The sequence below is a fragment of the Myotis myotis genome, unplaced genomic scaffold (genome assembly GCF_014108235.1).
Source record: "Myotis myotis isolate mMyoMyo1 unplaced genomic scaffold, mMyoMyo1.p scaffold_m19_p_2, whole genome shotgun sequence".
Taxonomy (NCBI): domain Eukaryota; kingdom Metazoa; phylum Chordata; class Mammalia; order Chiroptera; family Vespertilionidae; genus Myotis; species Myotis myotis.
In genome coordinates, this window is record NW_023416324.1 from 158,197,362 (window position 1) to 158,223,332 (window position 25,971).

General features: G+C 41.2%; 2 protein-coding genes across 8 annotated transcripts in view; both read right to left on the minus strand.

The window, feature by feature from the left end:
- The window catches only part of HCLS1 (hematopoietic cell-specific Lyn substrate 1), a 34,909-nt gene extending 22,861 nt beyond the window's left edge, over positions 1-12,048 (minus strand). Inside the window, exons 1-3 of the mRNA XM_036350608.1 lie at positions 11,900-12,048; positions 7,277-7,360; positions 6,646-6,719 (exon numbers count right to left, since the gene is read on the minus strand). Coding sequence (XP_036206501.1) covers positions 6,646-6,719; positions 7,277-7,360 — 158 coding nt within the window. The 5' untranslated portion in view covers positions 11,900-12,048. The remainder of the gene's footprint in view (positions 1-6,645; positions 6,720-7,276; positions 7,361-11,899) is intronic.
- Positions 12,049-14,508: 2,460 nt separating this feature from the next.
- GOLGB1 (golgin B1) overlaps positions 14,509-25,971 on the minus strand; it is a 78,998-nt gene continuing 67,535 nt past the window's right edge. For 3 of the 7 annotated variants that reach the window (XM_036348298.1, XM_036348300.1, XM_036348299.1), the window contains 5 exons: positions 22,032-22,175; positions 20,919-21,016; positions 20,317-20,451; positions 16,103-16,208; positions 14,509-15,819 (listed from right to left, as the gene is read on the minus strand). In XM_036348298.1, coding sequence (XP_036204191.1) covers positions 15,685-15,819; positions 16,103-16,208; positions 20,317-20,451; positions 20,919-21,016; positions 22,032-22,175 — 618 coding nt within the window. In that variant the 3' untranslated portion in view covers positions 14,509-15,684. Of the gene's footprint in view, positions 15,820-16,102; positions 16,209-20,316; positions 20,452-20,918; positions 21,017-22,031; positions 22,176-23,409; positions 23,504-25,971 lie in introns of those variants that run through there. The other 4 variants (XM_036348303.1, XR_004973919.1, XM_036348304.1 and 1 more) reach the window with 4 other exon arrangements.

Consider the following 25,971-nt stretch of genomic DNA (forward strand, 5'->3'; position numbering starts at 1 on the left):
TATTCATGTAGGCTTTTAGCCATACAATCTAGTCTTGGGAGTTTACCTTAAGGAAATAATTTTAAATATGGAAATGCTTAATGTCTAATGATATTCACTGAAACATTGTATATAGTAAAGCAAGAACCCAGAAACAAATTATATGGCAATAACTGAAGAATAGTAAGTAAATTGCATTATTATCTTTCAATAGCATACTAGGAAGTCATTTAAAATAATGGTTATGAAAAATGTAGCACTGGGAAATTTATCTACATATTACGCATTTTTTGTATTTTCTTGTAAAAAACGAATGCCCTTTACCCTCATTCCTAACTCTGATAATCACTAAGAGAACAAAAAACTAATAAAAACTAGTAAAGTTCACTGTTATCACTAATTGTTGCAACACTGAGGCTCAAATAACGTTGATTTGGGACACCTCTACCACTAAGAGAATGTAACACCAAAAGGAGGCATTCTCCTTACTTCACGTCCACCTTTACCATAGGGGTGGAGAGCACCTCTGCATATCTGTTTGGTCTGAGGATATGAGATGGTAGCTCAGCACTAGCACCAATACGTGACAATCAGGACTGATACTTGGACACATATAAAGGCCCCTGGGGATTCTTAGAAACTTTTAGGCAAGAGAACCCTAAATAAAATAATTGACTTCCTGCAAGAAATGAACATTTAGGGAATTGAGATAGTGACGTCACTGGAACTTCACTCACTCAGGAAAACCAGATTACATTGGTTACCGGTAGAATGGCCATTTCACAGCAGAAATTCTCCTCTTTCATGGAAGACTAGATCCATCTGGTGGCCTTGTAGTATGAGCCCATCAAAGGTCTTTTTACAAAGCCTGCTCAGCTTTAGTCACAGTTAATTTTAGAAAGCTGGCTTTGAACCAGATGAAATTAAACTAAGTGCTGGAAGAACCCTCTGTTCCCGTGCCTGCTCTAAATCCTCTGGCAGCAGCTAAGGCAGAGATCCTGTATTGCTAGCTCAACAGCACCAACACTTTAGAACTGTCTGTGTCAAAGAAGATATTGGTTCCAAGAACCATAAATGACTGATACTTCCCAACCAGAGTACTCAGATGAAGAACAAAGAAAATGGAGCTAACCATTACTTTTAAATGGGATAAGTCTGCAAAGTTTTAATGAGTGCAATGATTGCTACATGGGTCATAAAGATACGATAGCTGAAAAAAAGTTTTTTTAAAAGGAATTAGAAAATGAGATTCATGTATATCACCTAATGGATGACAGCAAGGATACTCAGAGGATCATGCCAATAGACAATATAATTTGAGTGAAAATGATGGGGTCAAAGAAGACCAGATTATCAAATTCTTTAGAATATAGCCAAAGCCACTTTAAGTAGGTCTTAGTTATATCATTCCTTCATTTAATAAATATTAATTAAAATTTTGAGTGTGGGACACTATTAGGCCCTGAGGACAACACCAAGATGATTAATGTATGGAGATTGTGGTCAGGTGGAAGTAATAGAGAAGAAAACAAAAAATTACAATTCAATGTGCTCAGTGGTATACTTATGAAACTTTTGACACATTAACTCTCAGATGCCTATTTTAAGTTAAAATACCTTGGAATTGATAAAGCAATGCAATTTTTGGGAACCAGTGAAATTGAGGGCCTCAAAAATGAGCTAAGAAAAGGAGCAGATCTTGCTTTTATTACAAAAATAAAAGCACAAAGATGAGTAACTCAGACTATAAAATTATATTCACAAACAATATAATCACAGATGTAGAAAATCCTAAAGAATCTACCAAAAAAAAAAAAAGTGCTACTAGAACCATTAAGTCCATTTGGCAAGGTCACAGGATACAAGGTCACTATCAAAATCAATTTTACTTACATAGTAGCCACAGACATTGGAAATTAAAAGTTAAAAATAAATGCAACTTACCATCTCATGAAATAACATAAAACATTTTAGCATAAATTTAACAAAACATATATAAGACCTGAACACATAAAAACATTTCTGAAAAAAATTAAAGACTTAAATAAATGGAGAGATATTCCACATACATGAATTGAAAACTCAATATGTCAGTTCTTTCCAAAATGATCTACAGGTTCAATGCAATCCCAATCAAAATACCAACAGGCATATTTGTAGGAATTCACAAGTTTACACTAAAATGTATGTGGAAACCTAAAATCCTGGAATATTAAAAGTTTTATTATTATAAAGGAGAGAAAAATTGGAGGACTATTTGATTTTATGACTTGTCAATACAATACTCAGTATCATATGGGTCAGGGAAGGCATGTCCTAGCTAATAATAGATAAACATGGAAATTGACCGTATCTTTGCTACGCCTCCCATTGGCTAATCATCGATGGCGGTTAATTTGCATACATAGGCACGAAGCACCCGGAGTGAAGACTGAAGGCGGCTCCAGCCAGAGCAGCGAAGGCTTGAAGGCGGCTCCAGACAGAGCAGCGAAGACTGAAGGTGGCTCTGGCCGGAGCAAAGGCCTGGGTCCTGGGTGCCGGAGGAAAACTGGTGCCGGCAGCCAGGGGAAAGGTAGGCCTATCACACGAATCTTTCTGTGCAACAGGCCTCTAGTGTATATATAATCTAGAAATAGACCCCATGTATATGGCCAAAGATGCCAGGTAAATCAATGAGGAAAGAATAGTCTTTTAATGGTGTTGAAATAATGAACTATCAATATGCAAAAAATAAACTTTAATCTTCGCCTCACACTGTATACAAAACCTAATTTGATCATAGACTTAAATGTAAAAGTTAAAATTATAAATATTTTAGAAGAAAATTTTCACAACTTTGAGATAGGCAAAAATGCCTTAGGCACATATAGGATTAACTCTAAAAAATATATGATTTAGACTTCATCAGAATAACTTCTGATCTTCAAAAGATGCCATTAATAAAATGGAAAAAGTGAGTTACACTCTGGGTTAAATATTTGCACAACACATATCTCACAAAATACTTGTATCTAGAATATATAAATAACTCTTAAAATTCAATAAGAATAAAAACAACCATCTTTGAAAGTGAGAAAAAAGATTTGAACAGACACCAAAAGGAAGATATGAAGATACATGAATGGCACATGAAAAGAAGCTCAATAAAATTAATCATCAGCAAAATGCAAATTAAAATTATCACATAGGCACATGAGTGTAGATAAGGATGTGGAGCTCTTAAAAACCATGCATTATTGGTAGGAAAGAAACATTGTAAATTCCTATCAGAAATAATTTGTTAGTTTCTTTAAAAATTAAACACACACTTAATATATGAATCAGCAATTTTTCTGGTAGGTATTGCTCAAGAGAAATAAAAATATATGTCAACAAAAAGATCTGAACCCAAATGTTCATGATAGCTTTATTTGTCATCACCCTAAACTGTCAACAATCTAAATGTCTACCAACAGGGTAACAGGTAAAACCATTGTGATATATTCATACAATTGAATACTACTTGGCAATAATAAAAGGACAACAGACCGATACACACAAGAGCATGGATGGATCTCAAAAACATTATGCTGAGTGAAAGAAAAGAGACACAAAAGAGTAAGTTCTCTATTATTCCATTACATGAAATTCTAAGATGGGCAAAACTGATCTGTAGTGATAAGAAGCAGATCAGTGTTTACCAGGAGAGGGAATGGGGTGTATTGACTGTAAAGAGGCACACAATTATGAGTGGTCAAGAGTGGCAAGAAGAAGATGGAGAAAAGGGGCAACAGCCTTTGAAAACCAGGCAACTCCTAGGAAATATTAGGCTGCTTGGAGCTGCCTGGACCAGGGCTTGTTATACAATAGATGAGGGATGGATGGTTACTTGAGCTATTCACCAAATTACGAAACACTCCCCAAGCTAAATTTATTTTAGACCGACTTAAAAAAGAAAGATCATGGTGTGGGGGAAGGTAGTAAGATTAGTCTGAACCACAATCACTTCCTTTTCCTGCTTTGAGTCATCTCAGCTCTGTAGCTACTGTTCTCTCCAACTTCCCCCTCTTTCCCACGAACCTTATTGATTCCCATCTGATCTTAAAGATTGCCTTAGCCCACACTAGCCATAGAGAATCTTAGAGGATTTACTACTGGGAGGTCCTCTAGAGGACCTTTTTATCCCAATGGGAAAACCGAGAATCTGAGAAGTGACTTGTCTAAGGTCACTTGGCCAGTCACTGGCAGAGACTGGGCTTTTACACCTTGGTAGCCTGGGTAAATTGGAGGGGAGTAGGTTTTGTATAAATGTGTCCACTATTTATTCTATCTTATGCAGATCCAGTAAAGCTAATAAGGGAACATGTAGGGTTACCAATTTTTACAATTGCAAGGGTCTCCAGTCAGCATAATGTATGTGCAGGATTGTGCAACACAATAGTCTACATAAACACCACTTAGGAGGAAGGAAGACTGTCATCTGTTTACATGTTTGTGTTAGGTTTTTAGAAATAAAGTCTGATTAAGCATTATATACTAACAGAAAAGAGAAATAAAATTATTGAGCTGCTAAGAGGTGCTAAGTACTGCTCTAGACATAGATATATGTTAACCCATTGAATTCTGCAGGGTAGCTATTATTATCCCCATCTGATAAACAAATAAGCTGAGATTCAGAGAGGTTATATGTGTAAATTCACATTGCTGGTAATGGCAGAGCTGGGAATCCAAACTCAAGCTCTTTCATATGATCAAGGCAGGGATTAGGAGTCTTCCTTAAAATGTTCTGCTCCTACTACGCATGAGACAGACACTGGGAGGAAAAGGTACAAGGGGAGTTTGTATTATAATCTTAACAGTTCTCAGACACCAGGGCTGAGTGGCCTTTACCCAGAAAAGAAAAGGGGTACTTTTAGGGGGAGGGGAAAGGGGGCCTGTTGAGCCTACAGAGGGCATAAAGAAGCTTCCTGCATGACTCTCATCCATTTTTTTTTTACATCTCTTCGACTGCTGCCAGAATTGCTTGATTTGTTTAAGAATAATATTCATTACAATTACTTAAGATAAACCATTTATGTCTGATTAAACAACAATGCATATAACTCAATATTATCAAAGTATATAAAAATGTGCCAAGATTTTGTAGTGTGGCTATCCCCTGACATTTTTTAAATTTAGGGTGAAAAGAAGTAAAAACACTGTTGTTACAGTTGGGGGAGGGAGTTAAAATGGAGCTCAGAGATGTATTAGTTTTTGCCACTTTGTGTGTAATTGTCAATTTTTACTTCTTATTTTTGCTCCTGTTATATTGGTCTCTAGAGCCCCAGTGCATGAAATTTGTGCACAGAGGGATGTCTCTCAGTCCAGCCTGCACCCTCTCCAATCCAGGACCCTTTAGGGGATGTCTGAATGCAGGATCGGGCCTAAACCGGCAGTCAGACATTTCTCTCACAATCCGGGACTGCTGGGTCCTAACCACTTGCTTACCTGCCTGCCTGATTGCCCCCAACCACTTCTGTTTGCCAGCCTGATGCCCCTAATAGCTCCCTTGCTGACCTGATCGCCCCCTAACTACTCTCTTGCCAGCATGATTGCCCCCTAACTGAGCCTCAGGCCACTGGGGAGCCACCATCGGCGGCTTGCCTAAGCCTTGGGCCGGCCCTGGGCGGCTGGGCAGCTGCCATGGCCAGCTTCCCTGAGCCTCAGGTCAGCCCTGGGCAGCAGCAGCCGCCATCTGTGGCTTGCCTGAGCCTCGGGCAGCCACTGTGGCTTTGTCTGGAAGGATGTCTGATGGTCATCCGGAATATGTCCGGTCTAATTAGCATACTACCCTTTTATTAGTATAGATTGTACCTACCCTGCTACTAATATTTGACATTCTGATATTCTCCAAAGCAGACAGCTCTGGTTAGATAATCCTGAATAATCCAGGGAAGAGAAGAGGGAATCTCTCCATCCAAATATATAATATATCTCACAGAAACCCTTAGTTATGTCTGTAAGTAACTTCTTTCTTATGGTATCAGAATATTGTGTGTGTGTTTGTTTGTTTTGTTTTGTTTTGTAAAATATTGGGTCATCATCTTTAGGGCTCCTAAACACCATCACTAAAATAGTTTTACTCAACAGGTTTTCCCAGGGCCACATTTTTTCATATCTTCATAGCTTCCAACTTCTATCAAGTAACCAAATACAAACTTTTAATTAAAAAAAATCATTCAGACTAGATGTGCAACCTGATGTCCTATGTTTACAATATTTATTCTGAGTTTTTTTTTTTACCTTGATATCTTACTGAATCCTCCTTGGCCCATCTGAAATCACCTTATACACAATTATATTTATGTGAATAGATAGATAGGTAGATGATAAAGTGTGATAAAACCTCCACAATTGAGCCACTTCCTCTCTAAACCCCTTATAATACTGGTAGATCCACTTGGGGAATCAGCTAGTAGTTAGAAATAAAAGAGAAATAACAGGGTTCGGGGGAGAATAAGAGGAGAGACATGAAATAAAAATACATAATGACACACACATAGGAACAAACAGGACAGATTCAAGAAAAAAATACAAGGACTTGTGGACACAAACTACCTTCTCTCTTTTCTTTCTCCCTGAGACTATGAGTTTTCCTTGGGCTCTTCCCACATCCCCTTTCCACTCCCTAGTCCATTTGGCACCTACTTGATATGTTCTGTGCGTCCAGAGCCCTCGATGGTCTTGGCTCCCCATCGTTGCTCCTTCTCAGAGATGTCATTCTGCAAAAGACAGCACTCAGTGATAAGTGATGGCAAGAGATGTGCCACACTGAGAGAGGCCATGCAGCTGACACCCATGACCTCTATGTCCCTGCATCTGCTGCCTCCTTCAGTCAGATGCTTCTCTGTGTACACACCCTAGCCCCCATGTTAAATTAACTGGTGAGCTCTGAAATCCCTTTCCTACTGCATCCCTCACACTTTCTTCTTCAGGTTTCCTATTACTTCTCAATCCCCCCAAATTACAAATGTCCAGTCCAAATCCTGGCTCATAGGCCAAAGGAGACCCAGGTTAACCTGCTCCCTTAGATAGCCTGTCATAACCCATCAATCACAAAGTCAAATTCCTCTCTCCTTCTCACCTGTCTTTTTCCATTCTCAACCTCAGATATTATGCATGCTCCACTCATTACAGCCAACTGCCCTACTAGTCAGTTCTACTGTGGGGTCTATCTCAGCCCCAGACTGTTCTTCTAAGCCCACTGAAACGTTACAGAATGGCCCAAATGTTTCCCCTCTATTTTTCCTTATCCAAGCAAAGCTGTTTCCAAACTCACCACAAAGTCAGGGTCTGTGTCCCAGTCATCACCTTGAGTCTCCACGGAAACAGATACATCATGCCCTACTACAGACTTCCACATCTGAGGGCAACAGAAGATGGCAATAATTAGGGGAAAAATCAAGAGATGGGAAAACAAGAATGCTGAAGTCAATGATATAGCAGCTCAATGTTTCTTGTCATTTTTTGTTAGAAGATAATAGAAGCTGAGGCAACAGGGATGAGTTTTAGAAAAGTACTTCTGTGTTTTGTTTGTTTGTTTTTATTATTTTTTTTCTTTTTTTTAATTAAATCTTTATTGTTCAGATTATTACATTTGTTCCTCTTTTTTTTTCCCCCCATAACTCCCCTCCTCCCAGTTCCCGCCCCACCCTCCGCCCTCACTCCCCACCCACTGTCCTCATCCATAGGTGCACGATTTTTGTCCAGTCTCTTCCCGCATCTCCCACACCCCTTTCCCCCCCAGGAATAGTCAGTCCATTCCCTTTCTATGTCTCTGATTCTATTATAATCAACAGTTCATTCTGTTCATCAGATTATTTATTCACTTGATTCTTAGATTCACTTGTTGATAGATGCATATTTGTTGTTCATAATTTGTATCTTTACCTTTTTCTTCCTCTTCCTCTTCTTAAAGGATACCTTTCAGCATTTCATATAATCCTGGTTTGGTGGTGATGAACTCCTTTAGCTTTTCCTTATCTGTGAAGCTCTTTATCTGACCTTCAATTCTGAATGATAGCTTTGCTGGATAAAGTAGTCTTGGTTGTAGGTTCTTGGTATTCATCACTTTGAATATTTCTTGCCACTCCCTTCTGGCCTGCAAAGTTTCTGTTGAGAAATCAGCTGACAATCGTATGGGTATTCCCTTGTAGGTAACTGAGTTTCTTTCTCTTGCTGTTTTTAAGATTCTCTCTTTATCTTTTGCTCTTGGCATTTTAATTATGATGTGTCTTGGTGTGGTCCTCTTTGGATTCCTTTTGTTTGGGGTTCTTCGCGCTTCTTGGACCTGTAAGTCCATTTCTTTCACCAGGTGGGGGAAGTTTTCTGTCATTATTTCTTCAAATAGGTTTTCAATATCTTGCTCTCTCTCATCTTCTGGCACCCCTATAATTCTGATGTTGGTACGCTTGAAGCTGTCCCAGAGGCTCCTTACACTATCCTCGCATTTTTGGATTCTTTTTTCATTTTGCTTTTCCAGTTGGGTGTTTTTTGCTTCCTCGCATTTCAAATCATTGACTTGATTCTTGTGCTCCTCTGGTCTGCTGTCGGGAGTCTGTATAATATTCGTTATTTCAGTCCGTGTATGCTTAATTTCTAGTTGGTTCCCCAATATAAGATCGAGGGTCTTATTAGTTTTCTTGTAGATCTCATTAAGTTTATCGGCGGCTTCTAAACAGTTCTTGAGAGACCTTAAAAGTGTGGTTCTGAACTCTATATCTTCCATTGACAATTTTGTCCTGTTTCTTTGTCTCTGCATTTTGTTATGTTTCCTTGGTGCACCCCCTAGTGGTCTTTGTTCGCAGTCTTATAGTTAAATCTTGAGTGTTGTAGCTAATTCCAGGGAGGGTTTGACCTCCAGGCCAAGTGGCTATGAGAATCAGCTGTGTCAGCAGTGAGAGAACTTCTGTCCTCTAGGGAGGTGCTAATCTAGCCTTTGCCTGAGGCTATCCGGCAAATGCCTGTGTGCAGGGCTTGGGCGGGGCGGGTCGCACAGGATCAACAGGGTGGGCCAGAGAGAGCAGTTATGGCGGCTCTCAGTCCTGTCCCCAGGGGCTCTGCCTCTCTGAGTCCCAGCACCCGCTGCAAAGCTCAGAGAGAAAGCTGCACTCGCTCTGACCGAAGCCAGACAGTCCCGCTTCTCCCATTTGAGTCTGGGTCCCTAAAGACTCGCCCGGATCTGGAGCTCAGAGTCTGCGACTCCCTCCCGATTGAAAGCGCCAACCGCGCCCTCCGCCGCCAGCCTGCTCCACGCACTCCGCACCTCAGAATTTGACTTCAGCACTGCGCCTCCTCTGAGTGTCCGTATGTGTTTCTCTTTCCTCCTAGTTGTAGGACTTCCACTCAGCCAGTGTTCCTGTGGTTCTGGGTGATGTCCCTTCCGTTTTTTGGTTTCACTTTTGAAGTAGTTGTTCAGAGCAGCAAACTCCGGCGTTAACCTATGCCGCCATCTTGGTTCTCCTATTATTATTTGAGATAAACTAACATGGCCTGGGAACACCTGAGTCTGGAGAGAAGTCATTATGGGTATAGGTAACAATAAATGACCTGGGTGTCAAAACTGCTGGGATCATTCATTTGCCAAGAAACCAGCCAGGCAGTGACTTGAAGGGGTAATCAATTGAGGGGTGCTAGAGCATCGCTAGAAGTATTGCACCATTTCACTCAGGTTTCTACATATACTCCTTTTATAGCTATCAAAACATATGCTGGTCCATCTCTTGATAAGTGAACATCTATGCACTCCACTCTACAACCTGTTTAACTCTATTAAGCAATTTTCCAACCCCCAGTGCAAGTGCTGTTCCATCTCTACTCAGACCAGCCACTAAACAGCAGCATGAGGTCAGTAGGGTTGAACTTCCTACACTGGTTAATGCACGGGAAGTATTATTTGTGGGGAATAAGTCACTTTTTCTTCCATTTTTAAAAACAATTACATTTCAAAAGAAGATAATTGACTCAAAATTGCATGTAATAAGTTCCTCATTTGAACATTAGATTTTATTAGATTTTCATTAACTACAGAAACGATAAAGAACTATTTAGAGAACACCAGTTTGAAGGGGTGCCAAATTGTTATTCTGCTGGGAATCCCCTGTGTTTCCACTGGCACTGCCAATTGTGCATGAAGAGGAGCTGCACAGTTGCTCTGGATCTTGGTGGAAAGAGGAAACAGACAATGCTCACCTGCTCTGATGGCTGCTGAGACTTCTTAACCCTGATACCACTTGCTGGCTGGTGACTCCCCTGTCCACCCTTCCCTGCTCAGACTCCTCATCCCATTGGTGTCGCTCCCCATGCTCTTCACTGTTTCTTAAAGGAGTCCCTCTTACAACACTCCTAGGACTCTGCAGTGCCTTTTCCCAGGCTCTCAGACTCTCTGGTTTTCCTTTCCCCTTGAAAACTCCTGATCTTTGAAAAATGCCTCGGCAACCAGCCCAAGGAAAGTTTGTGACAGATTGGTTAGAGATGCAAAGAAGACACTGGAGAAGTATTGACTAAGTCAGCACACTGTGGGATGAGTCATTGCTGAGACCAGATCCACCTCCCCCTGTGGGGCAACAGTTATGGATGGGGGTGGGGTAGAGACACAAGACCTAGGTCCTGGCTCCTGGGCTGCTCTGCAACAAAAGAACTTCACACAAAAAACTGGAAAGGAGACATTTCTGCAATATTTGTGAGCAATAAGGAAGCAATGAAAACCGATGGTCCTGTTCTTTCCTGCTCTTCCTCTGCGGCCTCAGCCTGACTCTCCCCTAAATCTCCCTTCATGTATTTTTAAAATAAAGGAAAGTTTCTGCTACAGAGACAATGGAATATCTTTGAGCTACTGCCAGAAATAGGGAAGCCAAGATGTACTATCTAGAGGTGGGAAACCGGAGAGTAACTTGGTGAGACATGGTGCTCAGAACTTCAGGTTCCATCTAGGCAGGGGTGGGCAAACTTTTTGACTCGAGGGCCACAGTGGGTTCTTAAACTGGACCGGAGGGCCGGAACAAAAGCATGGATGGAGTGTTTGTGTGAACTAATATAAATTCAAAGTAAACATCATTACATAAAAGGGTACGGTCTTTTTTTTTTTTTAGTTTTATTCATTTCAAACGGGCCGGATCCGGCCCGTGGGCCGTAGTTTGCCCACGGCTGACTAGGGCCTCATTATAGGCTGCCTTTTAGCATCAGTAAAAGGCAAGGAGTCAGAAGATCACCCAGCTCTGTCACTAAGCCCCTGTGGGAACATGGGCAAGGGAATCAACATAGACAGAGTATGTACTCACTCACCAGGTACCAGAGTAGGCAATTTACAAATATTAACTTCAACAATTTAGTAAATCATTGAATGTCTCAGATACTCAGTTTTACCTCATGAAAAAATAAACAAAGAGGTTAACCTAGCTAATCTATAAAGTCCCCTCCATCTCTGGCATTCTGAGATTCTGTGATCATGCAGTCACAGAATCTAGCCCTAGTCGCACCATCATGCCATTTGCCTCCATCAGCACCTGGTTCTCAGCACTGGTGTACATGAGCATTTACTTCCTGATCCCTTACAATGTCCTTTATGTGGATTGTGGCTCCCTGATAAATCATATGCTGTCTGAGAGCAGAGACTGTCTTCACCTCCTGTGGTCCTCCTCCCATTCAGTGCCTCAGAGCAACCGGGGGTCTTGGAATGATGGTTTTGCATCATATTCCCTGGTTTCCAGGACCCCACTTCTGTTTCTTTCCCCAGATGCTCATTATCCACAACCACTCCCACCCAGGCCTTCTGGCCATAAAAGGTGAAAAGCGTATTAGCAGTGACTTTCTCTCTCTCAGAAGGACCAAGAGCCAGGTAGGTTCCTCTTACCTCAGCCCTTGCCCTGTGCTCCCTCACTTTCCCACTGCTCAGAGTACCCACCTTCAACAGTGTGAGCGCTGCTCGGGGCTCCCAGCTCCTCACGGCCACACTTGGCTCCCTCTCTGGCTGTTGCCACTTCTGAGCAAGAAAATGAGCTGCTGCTTCAGTTCCGTGTTCAGGTTTTCTGTCATTTCCTGCCACCCTGTCCTCGCAGCTACTTCCTGAAGTTTGAGTCACTTACTTCTGCTTAGGCACTTAGACAAAAAAGGACTAAATGTTTCTATGCCTAGTCTTTTGCAAGGTCTTGGGGAAGTTAAAAAAAAAGCTCTTACTCTTGAGTTTATATCCAGTCAGATCAGGGAAGCAAAACATTCTACCAGAAAACACTTAACACTGTAGAACAGCATTTGTGTTTTAAATAGGTGCATGTGTTATGGTAAAGGAATGTAAACTGTTTGGTATTGGCTGAAGTAATCAAGAAAGGCTTAATGGGAAAAAGGATCTTGCAAGGTAAGGTTTAAACAGAACCTCAACTTTACATTACCCACAGTACATGAGCCACAAAACTGGGTTTGCATGTAGTAGGTGTTCAAATAAATACTGATAAACTGAATAATGGAAGGAAATAAGTCACAGGGGAAAGTTAATAAATACATAGAGAAAAATCAGATTGTTTAGGGTACAGTGAGGAGTCTGAGCTAACTGGTAGGGAGATTTGGTTCCACACAGTAGGAAGAAGTCTGAAAGAAGTAGGTGGTACCAGATGATGGGAGATCTGTGGCATTCTGTACTACTGTTCATCAAGATTGGCTGCCCCTCCCTTTTTAAAAAAATATTTTTATTAATTTCAGAGAGGAAGGGAGAGGGACAGAGAGAGAGAAACCTCAATGAGGAGAAAGAGGGTCATTTATTGATTGCTTCCTGCACGTCCTACACTGGGGATCAAGCCCGCAACCCAAGCATATGCCCCGACCAGGAATTGAACCGTGACCTTCTGGTTCATAGGTAAACGCTCAACCTCTGAGCCATGCTGGCTGGGCCCTCCCTTCCTTCTTGAAATCAGACATGCTAAGGTGACTTGTTGTGGCCAGTGAAATGTAATGAAATACATCACTTTCTGGTGGAGACTTTAAGACCGGGGTAAGTAAGCTTTGCCGTCCTTTTGCCCAGTGCCCAGCACCTGCAAATTCTCCACAGTGGGTCCATTCTCAGTAGGGGAGTGACAGGGTCCCCACCTGAGAATGACAACACTTAATCTATTGTGTGAGGGGTTTGGAGTCTTTGACTAGAAAAATAATCCTTTGTTGATTTAGCTACTGAAAATTACAGGGTATTTGTCATTGTGTCTGATCTAGCCTCTCTTAATCTTTTCTTTTAAATATATATTTTTTGTTATTATTGATTTTAGAGAAAGGGAAAGATAGAAACATCAATGAAAGAGAAACATTGATTGGCAGCATCCGCATGCCCCCTTTGGGGATCAAGCCCACAACCTGGGTATCCTGGGAACATGCCCTGAACGGGAATGGAACTATAACCTCCTGGTTCATGGGACAACGATGCTTAACCAACTGAGCACACTGGCCAGGCAAGCCTCTCTTAATCTTGATTGAGGTGGAGTTGTGACCTGATTTGCTCAGTCATGAGCTCTTCTCTGGCTTCAAGCAGAGACTGGATGAAACTAGTCTAAGATATAGAGGAGAAAATTTCTGTATTAGGAATGAGTTAAGGCTTCAGTCATTTCCAAATCTAAGGATTCTATGCCTGGGGAGAGTTTTATTTATTGAACTCTCTTACTTCATGACCTATTTATTGTGGCAGCACTGTAATTATTTTAAGGAAGAGTAAAGTTGTAGATATTCTGAATCATAGTTCAGTGTTGAAAATGGGAATGATCCAACTAGATGCTGTGATACATCACCCAAGTACTTTTTTGGAGAAACTATAAAATTTAACTAGAGATGACACCAAGAATTCTCATTTCTACTTTAGCAAATGTCCCAAGTCCACTCCCAATGAGAGGCAGTTTGTTGCACATAGAAACAGCATGGGCTTTGAAGACAGATGGACTTGATTCAATGTTTGTACCTTAAGAAAGTGTTAGCTTTTCTCAAGCAGAGGCATCCCCTAGGACAGCGGTTCTCAACCTGTGGGTCGCGACCCCTTTGGGGGTCGAAAGACCCTTTCACAGGGGTTGCCTAAGACCATTGGAAAACACATATATAATTACATATTGTTTTTGTGATTAATCACTATGCTTTAATTATGTTCAATTTTTAACAATGAAATTGGGGGTCACCACAACATGAGGAACTGTATTAAAGGGTCGAGACATTAGGAAGGTTGAGAACCACTGCCCTAGGGGCTTCATGTTTTCTGTACGCACCAGGTAAGAGTTCTCCAAGGCCCAGGTGTAAACCTGCATGAATCTCATGCCTTAAGGCCCAGCTTGTTGGGTTCAGTATTTGGATGAAATTTCCTCACTCTACTTCATTACCCTGGCTGCAGTCTAGTGGTTAAGCTGGAAGGACACATGTAGCCATTACTGAAGCTAGTCAGAAGGAAACCTGAAATATATAGAGCTTTCTATCCCTGTATCCATTTCTGGCTACCCCCTCTTACATCTCTTCCCCTTAACATGCAAACACATGTACACACACCACCACCAGTTTTTCATTCTGAAAATAATTTTATTATTTTACATTTATTCAGGAAAGTTCCTGGTTGGGGTGACCAAGATATGGTCACTACAGAACAGATTAGAACAGATCAGTCAGTTCACCAGTTTTTTCTATTCTTTGGGTGGTGAGAGCAAGTCAGGAAGACATTATGTGTACAATGAGAAAATAATCAACAGGTAGGTGTTGAGGGGCTGGGGAGGAGGCACAAATGAAATTTGATCCTGCTGTCATTCTCAGGCCTAGATTTAAATATTTGGTCTTCTCCATATTCTCCCTCCATTTTCCTTAGCTCTGTTACCACAGAGGGCAGATGAATATGAAGTTGAAAAAGTGGAATAACTGTTACCAACAGCAAAGTAGGAGTGGTCCCCAGAGCAGCCAGATCTCCCTGGTTGAGAGTCTGTGCCTCACCTAGTACTGGCTCCTAGTGTACTGCCATAGGGCCCACATTCGAGGCATATCCAGGTAACACAAAATGAGAAGCATCTGAATCCCGCTGTCTATAATCAGTTCTTCCTGCCTTTCAGTGAAAGGCACGGGCCACTCAGCACCCTGGTACACATGTGATAGAGGGCATCAGCAATGGGATCCTATCCTTACAGTTCAGAACCACAAGTCTTACTCCAATGCTGTCTGAACAGCCAGGGAAGATTTCCTTCCCTGTGATCCAACAGCTAAAACCCATCAGCTCCCACCAGGAGACCTGACCTAGTCAGATATCCCTGGGATAATGTTCCCCAGAACTTTGTTATGGGGGATCCGCCTTCCCCCTGAAGCAGGAGAAATGAATGATACTGGACTTCAGCTTATTAGGTTTATTGGAGCCACCCTCCTGGCTAGAAAACATTCCTCCGCATCTTTCACAAGAGATCAAGGCCTGACAGAATCTGAAAAAATGTTAAGCCCAGCAACCAAATGTGGGGCCTCCTCAGACTATGCAAAAATGTTCTGGCCATGGGCAGTAGAAAAAGGCAGATTTGATGGTTCTTGCAGCTCTGACCTGTGCTCTATCCACTTCTGTTTTTGCAGGCACTTTCTGTGGAGACTTGGAGAGAGGACCTGTAAGTGGGAAGATGACTATTCCACTGGAATTGATGGTTTTGATGTTAGAGGTGAGGGAATTCCAAATTCCAAGAGTAGTGTTCCAAAAGGTGAGAACTAAGTTTATAAATGGCCCGTGAAACATAAAATGAGCAGGACATGAACCATCAAAAAGTAGATGGCAGCCAGCAGAGGCACTCGGGTCCGGGAATGAAAGAGCGAACGTAGGACCCGCTTCCATCCAGCACCACTCCGTGACTGAAAGAAAAATTGGAAAGTCAGAGAGTTTTACCCTGTAGAAATAATGTCCCTTTTCCTTCCCCAACCCCTGCAAAAAAGAGATATTCTGAGAGAAAGTCTCCTGAAGGTCAACAAATAGACAAATTCCACCAGATTCCTCCAACCTTCCCTATCGTTCCAGTCTTAGCCCCATCAGCTGTTCAGTGTCCGGAACTGCACATTCCTTCTCGATCCCCTGCCTCAGCACAGCAGCCCTGCAGTACAGGACAGTACTCTCTCTTTATCCTTCTTCCCTTCTTACCCTTCGACAGCTGTTGCCTGGGAGGTCTATTAACACTGCCTGCTCCTGCGTGCCACAGGAGCCGATGATAGGAGTCCGGGCAGAGTCCCATTCACTGTGCTCCAGCCTGTGTTGGGAAAAAAGAAGCATGGCATTGGTTCATACCAAGTGAGGTGATCAGAAGTCTTCTCAGTCATCTTGCCACGTGAGGTAGCACAAGGGACTGGCAGCAAAGGCTGCTCTCACACCCTGTCCCCATGCAAGGATGTCCAGGCAGACAGTAAAGGTGATTAAAAACTACCAGGAACTGACTGCCTACTGCCTATCAGATGCTGGACTGGGTGCTTTATATCCCAGGTTTAATCTTCAGGTTTTGAGGCTGGTGTTACTTCCTTCAAAGTAAGGCTTGAAGGTGGCACAGCCAGTGAGAGGTAGAGCAGAATTCAAAACACACACCTATCTCTAAACAACTGTTACAGAATTTACCAGGCAACCGAAAAATACGCAGGAGTACCAGAGGCACAGGAAAACCCCATTTATTTTTAGATGTTTCATAGGTATCGGTACAGGACTCAGGGGAGGCTGTTTCTTTCCAAACCCTGAGCAAGCCAATATGGAAGAAGCTTTCCCTTTATACCCTTTGGTTTCTTTGTCCCCAAAATATGGGATGAGACTTCCGGACCTTTTGCGGGCTTTGCAAAAAGCCCCGTGTATTGGGGTGGGGGCTGTGAGACCACATGTAAAGGCCTGGCCTGGCGCCAGTGCTGATAACTCCATCTGGAGGTTGTGTATTGCTCATGGTTTATGGCCTCTCTAAAATGGGAGTAGTACTTAGGTAAACAGGTCTTGCAGGACCAGATAATTAAAGAAGGAGCAGTGATTAGACTATAGGCTAACAAGAATGGGCATTAGATTACTGGCACAGATTCAGATTGCTAGCCCCCCCCAAAATGTCTCATTTTCCCCATCATAACATGCTCTTTTTCCCCACTATATCACACTTGACTCAGAGAAACTCACTAATTTTTTCTCATTTATTAAAGGCCAATAAGCAAAAGTGGCCAAGAATTGAACTGAACTGGCAGCCTTTATTGCTTTCTGTTTTCTTTTTTTTTTTTTTTTATGATTTGCTTATTTATTTAATACTGGAATTTCTCTATGTAATAAAGCTGCCTTTACACCCACTCAATGGTTTCTTCACAAAAACAAGAGTTGTATCAAAGGGGCTGCAGGTGACAGCACATCTGATCAAACATTTGCCCATAGGGATACATGCTTTAATTGTGGTGGGGAGAATGGAATGCTTTACTCTTGATTTTCCTCCATATGAAGGGTTATCCAGTAGCCTACTACTCCTGGCCTCACTTTGCAGGCCACACACTTTCCTCCTTGAGACAAGGAATACTTTAAAATCTGATTTTTTGAGTCTGGGAAGAAAAACTGGAAAGCACAGCCTTGCTCCAACCTGCCTTGTTCCTCTTGAGAGCCAGGCCGAGTGTCTGTTCTCCCATGTGATAAACTTTTCCGGGGCAGGTTTAATCTGTAATAGCATGGTCTATGGTACTATACAGTCAGTCTGTCTGTCTACTTCTAAAGGCAAGGCTGAGGAAGGATGAGATGTAGGTACTGGTGAGCCAAAGAGTACTTGCTGCTTTTATTATTTTTAAAAATATATTTTTTATTGATTTCAGAGAGGAAGAAAGAGGGAGAGAGAGATAGAAACATCAATGATGAGAGAAAATCATTGATTGGCTGCCTCCTGCAAGCCCCCCACTGGGGATCAAGCCCGCAACCCAGATATGTGCCCTTGATTGGGATCAAACCCGGGACCCTTCAGTCCACAGCCCGGCACTCTATCCACTGAGCCAAACCGGCTATGGCAGTACTGGCTGCTTTTAAATTGCAAGTCCATTGAGTTCCGCACAAATAGAAGTTTTAAGATTAATGAGAAGTTTTAAGATTAATCTGACAGTACCAGGCCTAGGTAGAAGTACTTGATTGGCTACTTCGATTTCCATTCTACATCAGGGCCAAAGAGGAAATTGTGGAGGGGCTAAGCTTGGGTTAATGTGGCTTGTCCACAGACTTGAGAGTCACCCTGAACAATGCAGTTTCAAGTTGGCTTGGGACCAGTTAATTACACATGAGGAAGAGATTTCCCCCAAAGGGCTGAGTTTCACAGATCTAAGCAAGTCCATAACAAGTGGCAGAGAAACAGCCATGGGTACACAGGCCTGAAAATGCCCTGCAGACAGTATGGCTGTGTGGTATCCCTCAAGAGCCCACCCTCAAGGTTGCACACCAAGGCCCAAATGAGTGATGAAAATTAAGAAGCTGTGAATATGCTGGATGGGAAAGAAAGGTATCTCAAATAAGTCCTGCTCACTGGGGCTGCCGCCTCTGCCACCTAAACTTTGCAAGCCATTAATATCACAAATGCCACTCTCTGAGGGAAGAGGCAATATATGTAGGTGGCTCCCCCTGACACCCTGTTTATAATAAAGTGCCTGCTTTTAATGTTTCTTTCCATGGAAAGGGACACTCAAAATAACCTTAGCCGCTCTACTCTCTCATGCATAGTGATTCTCTTGACTGGTGAGTTGGGAATAAGGAACTGGGGACACACAGCTGTCCTTCCAAATCACTTGGCACAAACTTCCCTTAAGAAGCACGACGTGCTGTAATGTTCTACTTTCACAAGTGTGGGTTCTTCTTCTGCAAGGAAAGTCTACCCCGGCCTGTCACTGCCTTGGACTAGGAGAAATTCAGGTTTAGGAAGTGCATCTGCTAACAAACAAAAGCTAATTCTTCTATTTCGGCTTTATAAAGTGGTCTCTTAATCTCCCATGTGTTTTAATCTTTGTAAAAAAAAAATCAATTGATTCAGATCTCAGCGAATGGGGTTGCCATTTCACTGGCTCTCTAAAGAATCCTACACCTACCTCATATACTATATGACATATAGTTAGTTAGGATATAAAAGATACCTTATTTCACCCCACATGAAAAAAGTTGTCAAGACAGAACCTGGCTGGAGAATCGAGCGACAGAACCTGGCAAGAGAATCTGGCTAGAACCTGGAGAGAGAACCTAGCTATGCTGATCAACTGAACGCTGCCTCCGTGTCCTTCATTCTTCGCCGACTCCATCCACACCTTTGGGAACCCCTGTACCCACTGGGGCTGAACCCCAACAACGAACCGGGCTTAATCTCATGATTTTTAAATATCTTGCTATACAGAAACAACCAGTTATGCCCTGTGATAAAAATCCAGAGCAATCCAATAGGAATCATAGTAAAGATGAAAGAAGAAAAAATAAAGAATTGAGAGAAGGAGAAAAGGAAGAAGAAATGGAAAAGGATGGAAAAAATAAACTGGAAGAGGAACAGGAGGAAGAGAAAAAAGAAGAAAAAATGGAATGAGAGGAAGAATATCCGGAGAAAAGATTAGTCAGCAAGCCCCTCATGGACACTCTCTGGGCAACGTTTAAGTTAAACAAGTGCCCCACAAAAGGACATAGTCTATCGCTTGCATTTGAATTTAACATGACAGAAAAACAGGGAAATCAATGGTTTTTAAAAAAGAGAAATTCAAACAAGAAATGTATAAGCGAAAAAACAAGAGAAAGCTCAAGAGAAAGAAACGTGATTGAAAGAAATTAAGAAGAGAACATCTGTATTTTTAATAGCACTGGGCAGTATATAGAATTTTTATATTATTATTATTTATGTATGTTTATGTACATATACTCATTTATTGACTCACTTGATTATCACTCTAAACCACAAAGGAAGAAACTGAATTGGTGGGAAATAATGTGATTTCATCAAGTACCAGTACCTACATTTCTAAGCTTGAATTTGTACTTTGTTCCCTCAGGCACTTTCATTTAGGTTATGTCAATTTGTGTTTCACATGCAATGTTTATGTATTCCCAATTTTCTCTGTTAAAATTCTAATGTGGCCCTGAAAAAAAAAAAGTTAATACAGCTGTCATAAATGGTAGATGATATTATTATTATTCTCTAAGAACAACTGCTTTGGAAAGTGCAGGCCTCCTAGATTCCAAAAGTACAGTCTTCTCGCATGACTACAATGACCCTAAAGTCCCTGAGCACCCGTCTTGATATAAGGATTACATCCTAATTATTCCTAAGTCTAGCCGCTGGAATGTACACGAGTGTGATCAGAAAGGACCAGAGGTGGAAACAGGTATCTCCCTCAGCCCTTTACCGTCTGATCTGCTCCTCGGCCATGGAGAGGGCAGTCTCAGCAGCCACTTTTTGGTCTCGCTCTTCTTCCAGCAGCTTCCTCAATTCGTTCACCTCCTGTTTAGTGTTGCTCAGCTGCTTTTGGGCTTCCGAAAAACTTCAGGACAAAAGGAAAACAAACAGCATCACTAATTGCAGAACCTAGTTGCTGATGCAAGGGATTCCAAGTTTTCATACGGTTATAAAGCAGAAAAATTTACAGATGCAAATAAGACATTAAAAGCACAGATGTAGAGCGATTAAGGTGCAGAAAATATCTTAAGAGATTTTAGGGATTAACTGAATAGCTTTCATTTGAATAACCACAGAATTAGTGGGGTGGGGTGTGGGTGGGTGTATGTAATGGTGCTACTGTTTTTGCTTTACAAACTTTTCATACTTAATTTGTTTGTTAGAACTATTACTATTTAATCCTCACATCAATTCTGCGAGGCCAATAAGATAAGATGATATGTCAGATCCATACAATGGACTCCAGTTCAATCGAGAGTCTAGAAGATCCTAGATGGCTGTCTAATTTCTGTGTATGTAATACATGCTGCAGGGGTGCGAGCTCCTCCCTACCTTAGCTGTGGCTGCCTCAGTTCCTCAGGATCACTCTTCCTGTGAGCCCCATTCTTTTCCTGGGGAGCTCCTGGAGCAACATCCAAACTTGACGGCCCCTAGAAAAAGAATAAGCTTAGCCATTCAGTGATGAAAGTGCTTAAACTGTAGTTGGGCAAAAGGAGAACTCACTTAACATCAAAGAGAATAAGAAATGTTGGAGAGGAATACGTGTTTGCAATTCTCTTCAAGTACAGATTTAGAAGTGAGAATCTTCAGCTCTAATACATTAATCTCCTACATAAAACTCTCATTAATTTTATTCCAGATTCCCATTCTTGAATCTCTCCTCTTAAACCTTTAAAGGCTTAACACTGAATCTGCTTTCTTCCAGTGGAGGCTCACGAATTTTCCAGAAGCTACTCTGATCTTCCCTTGCTCAACAATCCCTCCCAAAACTGTTCTCCTCCTGCCATGCCCTATTGATCTCCATAATGACTTTCAATCTCCGCCAACTTCAACAATGAACTGCTGTTCACTGCCCCCAACAGCTCTGCCTATTTTTTAAAATATATATATTTGTATTGATTTCAGAGAGGAAGGGAAAGGAAGAGAGAGATAGAAACATCAATGATGAGAGAGAATCATTGATCGGCTGCCTCCTGCACACCCCATACTGGGGATCAAACCTGTTACCTGGGCATGTGCCCTGACAGGGAATCGAACCGTGACCTTCTGGTTCATAGCTCAACACTAAACCCCTGAGCCACTCCGGCTAGGCAGCTCTGCCTATTTTGTTCCTCAGGTCCAAATCTCCCTACAGCTTTCTTATTTCTTGAAGCAAAATAAAAACTTTCCTAGTTTCAGAATTCTAAAAGCCTCAATCATCACTGTTTTCCACGAGTTTTGATTTATCTCCCACCAACTCACTCATCCTTTTTATTTTAATCCCCTCAATTTTTCCTACAACTTATTCCCATTTAGTAATTCCCTTCTTCTCTCTCACTTTCTCCCATCACAGCTAATTAACCTTCAGCCTGCACACAGCAGCCTCATTAATGCTGCCCACTTACTTTCTCATTGAAACTCAGTTTCATAACAGTTTTCCCAGCCTCTCCACTTCTCCTTACTCACCGCCTGCAGCTCCTGGACCTGCTTCTCCAAGACCGTGCAGTGATTGAAAAGGTCACTGTAGTGCTGCTGGTTCTCGCGAAGACTCTGACTGGTATTGCACAGTTGAATTGAAAGGGTATTCTTCTCTTCGAGTAGTTGAGAAAACTGAAACAGAGGACAGGGCTGTTTCACTATAAACAGTCCTCAGGCTAGCTGTCCTGAGTTTAAAGGATTTAATTTTTGTTTTTAAATGCAAGGCCTTTATTTCAATAATGTGTTCCTTCAAAGTGAGAAAACTCATAATTTTTGACAAGGAAAGGAAAACAAGTTGGGGGAAGTAGCAAGAAACTTTATTTGTGGTGCCCAGTACATTATCTGAAGAACCAGGAAGCAGAAGCCACAAGCAACCTAATAGGAGAGGCTCTCCCAGGTATATAAGAGAAGGGCAGTAGCTTGGGTCCAAGGTGAAGTTCTAACAAATGACTATTACCCCTAGAGTTCTAGATGGCTGGAGATACAGCCGTCATCAAAAAATTCATACAATAATATTTCTGGGTAGATTTTTCAATGCTGTAAAAAGTTAAAAGTGACCAAGAACACAGAATAAAAAATTACAATATGTGGTAGGAGGGGGAAATAGAATAGATCATACTATGTTGATATATATGTAAGAAACTATACTGGGAGTACAGACTCTCACCGGTATAAAAATTTCAGTCATTCAAAGCAGGACTCTTCTCTGCTACATGAGTGACAGGTAGTTATTCAGTCTTTCCTTGAACACATCCAGTGTCAGGGGCACTCACTACCTGACAAAGCAGCCCAATCCCTTTCCCACCATGTCAAAGACAGAAAATTATTTTTAATATTGAGCAAAAAATTTACTCTTTGGAGCTTCTACATATTGATTTGAATTTGGTCTCCCGGAATTCTAATTCTAAGTCCTCACTTGTAGGTGTCAAGTTTTAAGTTCAGTAATAATTAACACCCAGATACATTAATAACCACTGAGCTGTCTCTCCGAAGTACCCACTGTAGGACTGTCTACCACGTGAAAGGAGACTGGTGTGCCTAGCTGTGTGTTCAATCTCTTCCTGAGTATTCCTTGTTGTCAGTATTCTGGGTTAATGTTTAAGTAAAATAGTTGGATCAATGTTCAGAGAAAAGAATATAATACTTTTCTAGAGATAACATGATGACTGGCAAGGACATTTGATGCATATGAAAAATTAGAACAACAAATCCACATGGTATAACAAAAACATCTACATAGCCAGAATGAAAAACATAATAACCTTACCTCTAAGAGCAATGTTCAGTTTACAAAGCATTTTCAAGAGTATTCTCTTATTTTAGAGACATTTATAAATGACAAACAAAGAGATGAGCAGTGACTTGCCTAACGTCATGTGGCTGGTAGGTGGCAGACCAGGACTCAAGTATGTTCTTGATTCCAAGTCTAGAGCTCTATCTGCTACCTGATGGTGCCCCAACTGAGAGTTCAGCAAGGAAGTTAAACAAGTTATGGGCTTTTCTTAGGAGAAAAGACAGTTAGTAAAGGAAAGGACAAACTAATTTGAAGACAGAAATAACTTGGTATAATGACAACTACTGGGTTCTGAGGCAAGGAGTTAACTTTCTCCTAACATAGGAGACAAACCATACCAAAAAACAAAACACCCCAAAACAGAAACAAACAATATCCCTCAGTGTTGAAAAAAATCCTAACACTCTTTTCTTTGACATATCTAGAAGAGTACAAACCCCCTAACTGAAGAAGTCTAATTATTTACAATAAGCTACCCTCATATAAACCACCTTTACAATGTTTATATTATTTTGTCTGTAATAAACTACAGAGGTCCACAGGGGCTGACAAACTACAATCCAGGGCCTACTACCTTTTGTGAATTAGGTTAAGTGGGACATAACCACCCTCCTTGTCTATGCATCGTCTATGACTGCTTTTGTGCTACAACTGCAAAGCTGAGAAGTTTTAACAGAGCATTTACTATCTGGGCTTGCAAGAAAAAGTTTGTGACTTCTGCTCTAGCTCATAAGCTATTGTATTTCATCATGTCTATACTTGTAAAAATGGAGGACAGCATCTAGACTACAGTATCATTCCTCTCATGTTTTCAAGTTTGCATTACATAGAAACATATAACCATGCTTGTTCAAATACATATGAAGTCTGAGCATCCACATAAGAAAAGGGCAATGCCTTGGAGTGGAGCCATTCTATGCTGACAGCCCATCTACTACAATCCCAATCTAGGGCCCAAGAAGCAATTCTTCCAGTTTTCTAGGACCAGTTAGAATGAGGCTCTAAGCTCACTGCAATGTAAGCTCCATAAATGGCTATATGTATCCTCAATACCTAGCATATGGCTAGGCTCATAAAAGGCAAATAATAGCTATTTGCTTGATGAATAAATGAATGAATGATGCTAGATATGGAGATACCTTTCTTACAGCTGATTTCTAAAGGAAGAACTCTTTGTCACCCAGAATTATGGCGACCTAAAGCAATGTTTCTCATACTTTGTTAAGTGATATGTGAAGCATACCTCAATAAAGTTGTTAAAGAAAACGTAACTTGGATTATGAGCCAGAAACCAGTCCATAAACAACTGAAACTAAAGTTTCTGAAAACAAGATACACTTTTAATTACATAATACATACACATTTTCAATCTTTTTTTAAATAAAAAATACTATTTTCACTGTTTATAATAGCTCCAAAATGGAGAAACCCAAATTTCTTCAACAGTAGAATAGGATAATTATGGTATATGTCCACAATGCAATACATGAGAATCGAAAAATCATATTATACACAATATGGATGAATCTCACAAAATAAATGAAGCAACATGAAAGAGAAAACATGATTCCACTTACATGTAGCTCTAGGGGGTGGGGGGGTGGTAGTGAATTGGACACAAGGACTTCGGGATTTGGTATGTTCTAACTCTTGAGTGGGGTGCTGATTACACAGCTGTCTTCATTTTATGGAAATAGGCCATACCATTTATGATTTGAGTGCTTTTTTGTACTTTTTACTTCAATAAAACATTTACATTAAAATCTTTGCTATCTACTAAAATGACTTCATAATCTACTAATAGCACTGAATTGCAGTTTAAAATATTGTCCTAGAAAGATAAATGCCCAGAGAGAGAGTCAGTCTAATGTTCAGGAGAGCAAATATAATAGGGTTGAGGCGGGATCTAGTTTATGGGGGGGGGGGGGGGAGTGTTACAGAACTTTGAAGGGCAGAACTTTCTGGAAATAACTGACTAGCTGGTAGGGGAACTGGGTAGGAGCTTCTCTGGAGCCCCTCTAAAAACTCCGACATAATTCCCCCAACAAAGGGTCTGCAATTTTACCAATTTATTTGGATCGACAAAATTTTGTTTTGTTTTGTTAATCCTCACCTGGGTATATTTTCCCATTGATTTTTAGAGAGAGTGGAAGGGAGAGAAGAAACACACAGAGAGAAACATCAATGTGAAAAAGACACACAGATTGGTTGCCTCCTCAAAGGTCCTGGGCCAGGATAAAGCCTGCAATGGAGGCACGTGCCTTTCACTGGAATTGAACCTGGGACCCTTCAGTTGATGGGCAATGTTCTATCCACTGAGCCAAACCAGGTAGGGCTCAACAAAAGTATTTTTAAAATGTATATTTCTATGCCATAACCTGTTTGGCTCAGTGGCTAGAGCGTTGGCCTGCAGACTCAAGGGTCCCAGGTTCAATTCTGGTCAAGGGCATGTACCTTGGTTGCAGGCACATACCCAGTAGGGAGTGTGCGGGAGGCAGCTGATCGATGTTTCTTTCTCATTGATGTTTCTAACTCTCTATCCCTCTCCCTTCCTCTCTGTAAGAAATCAATAAAATATACTAAATAAATAAATAAATAATATAAAATAAAGAAAAATTTTTAAAAATGTATATT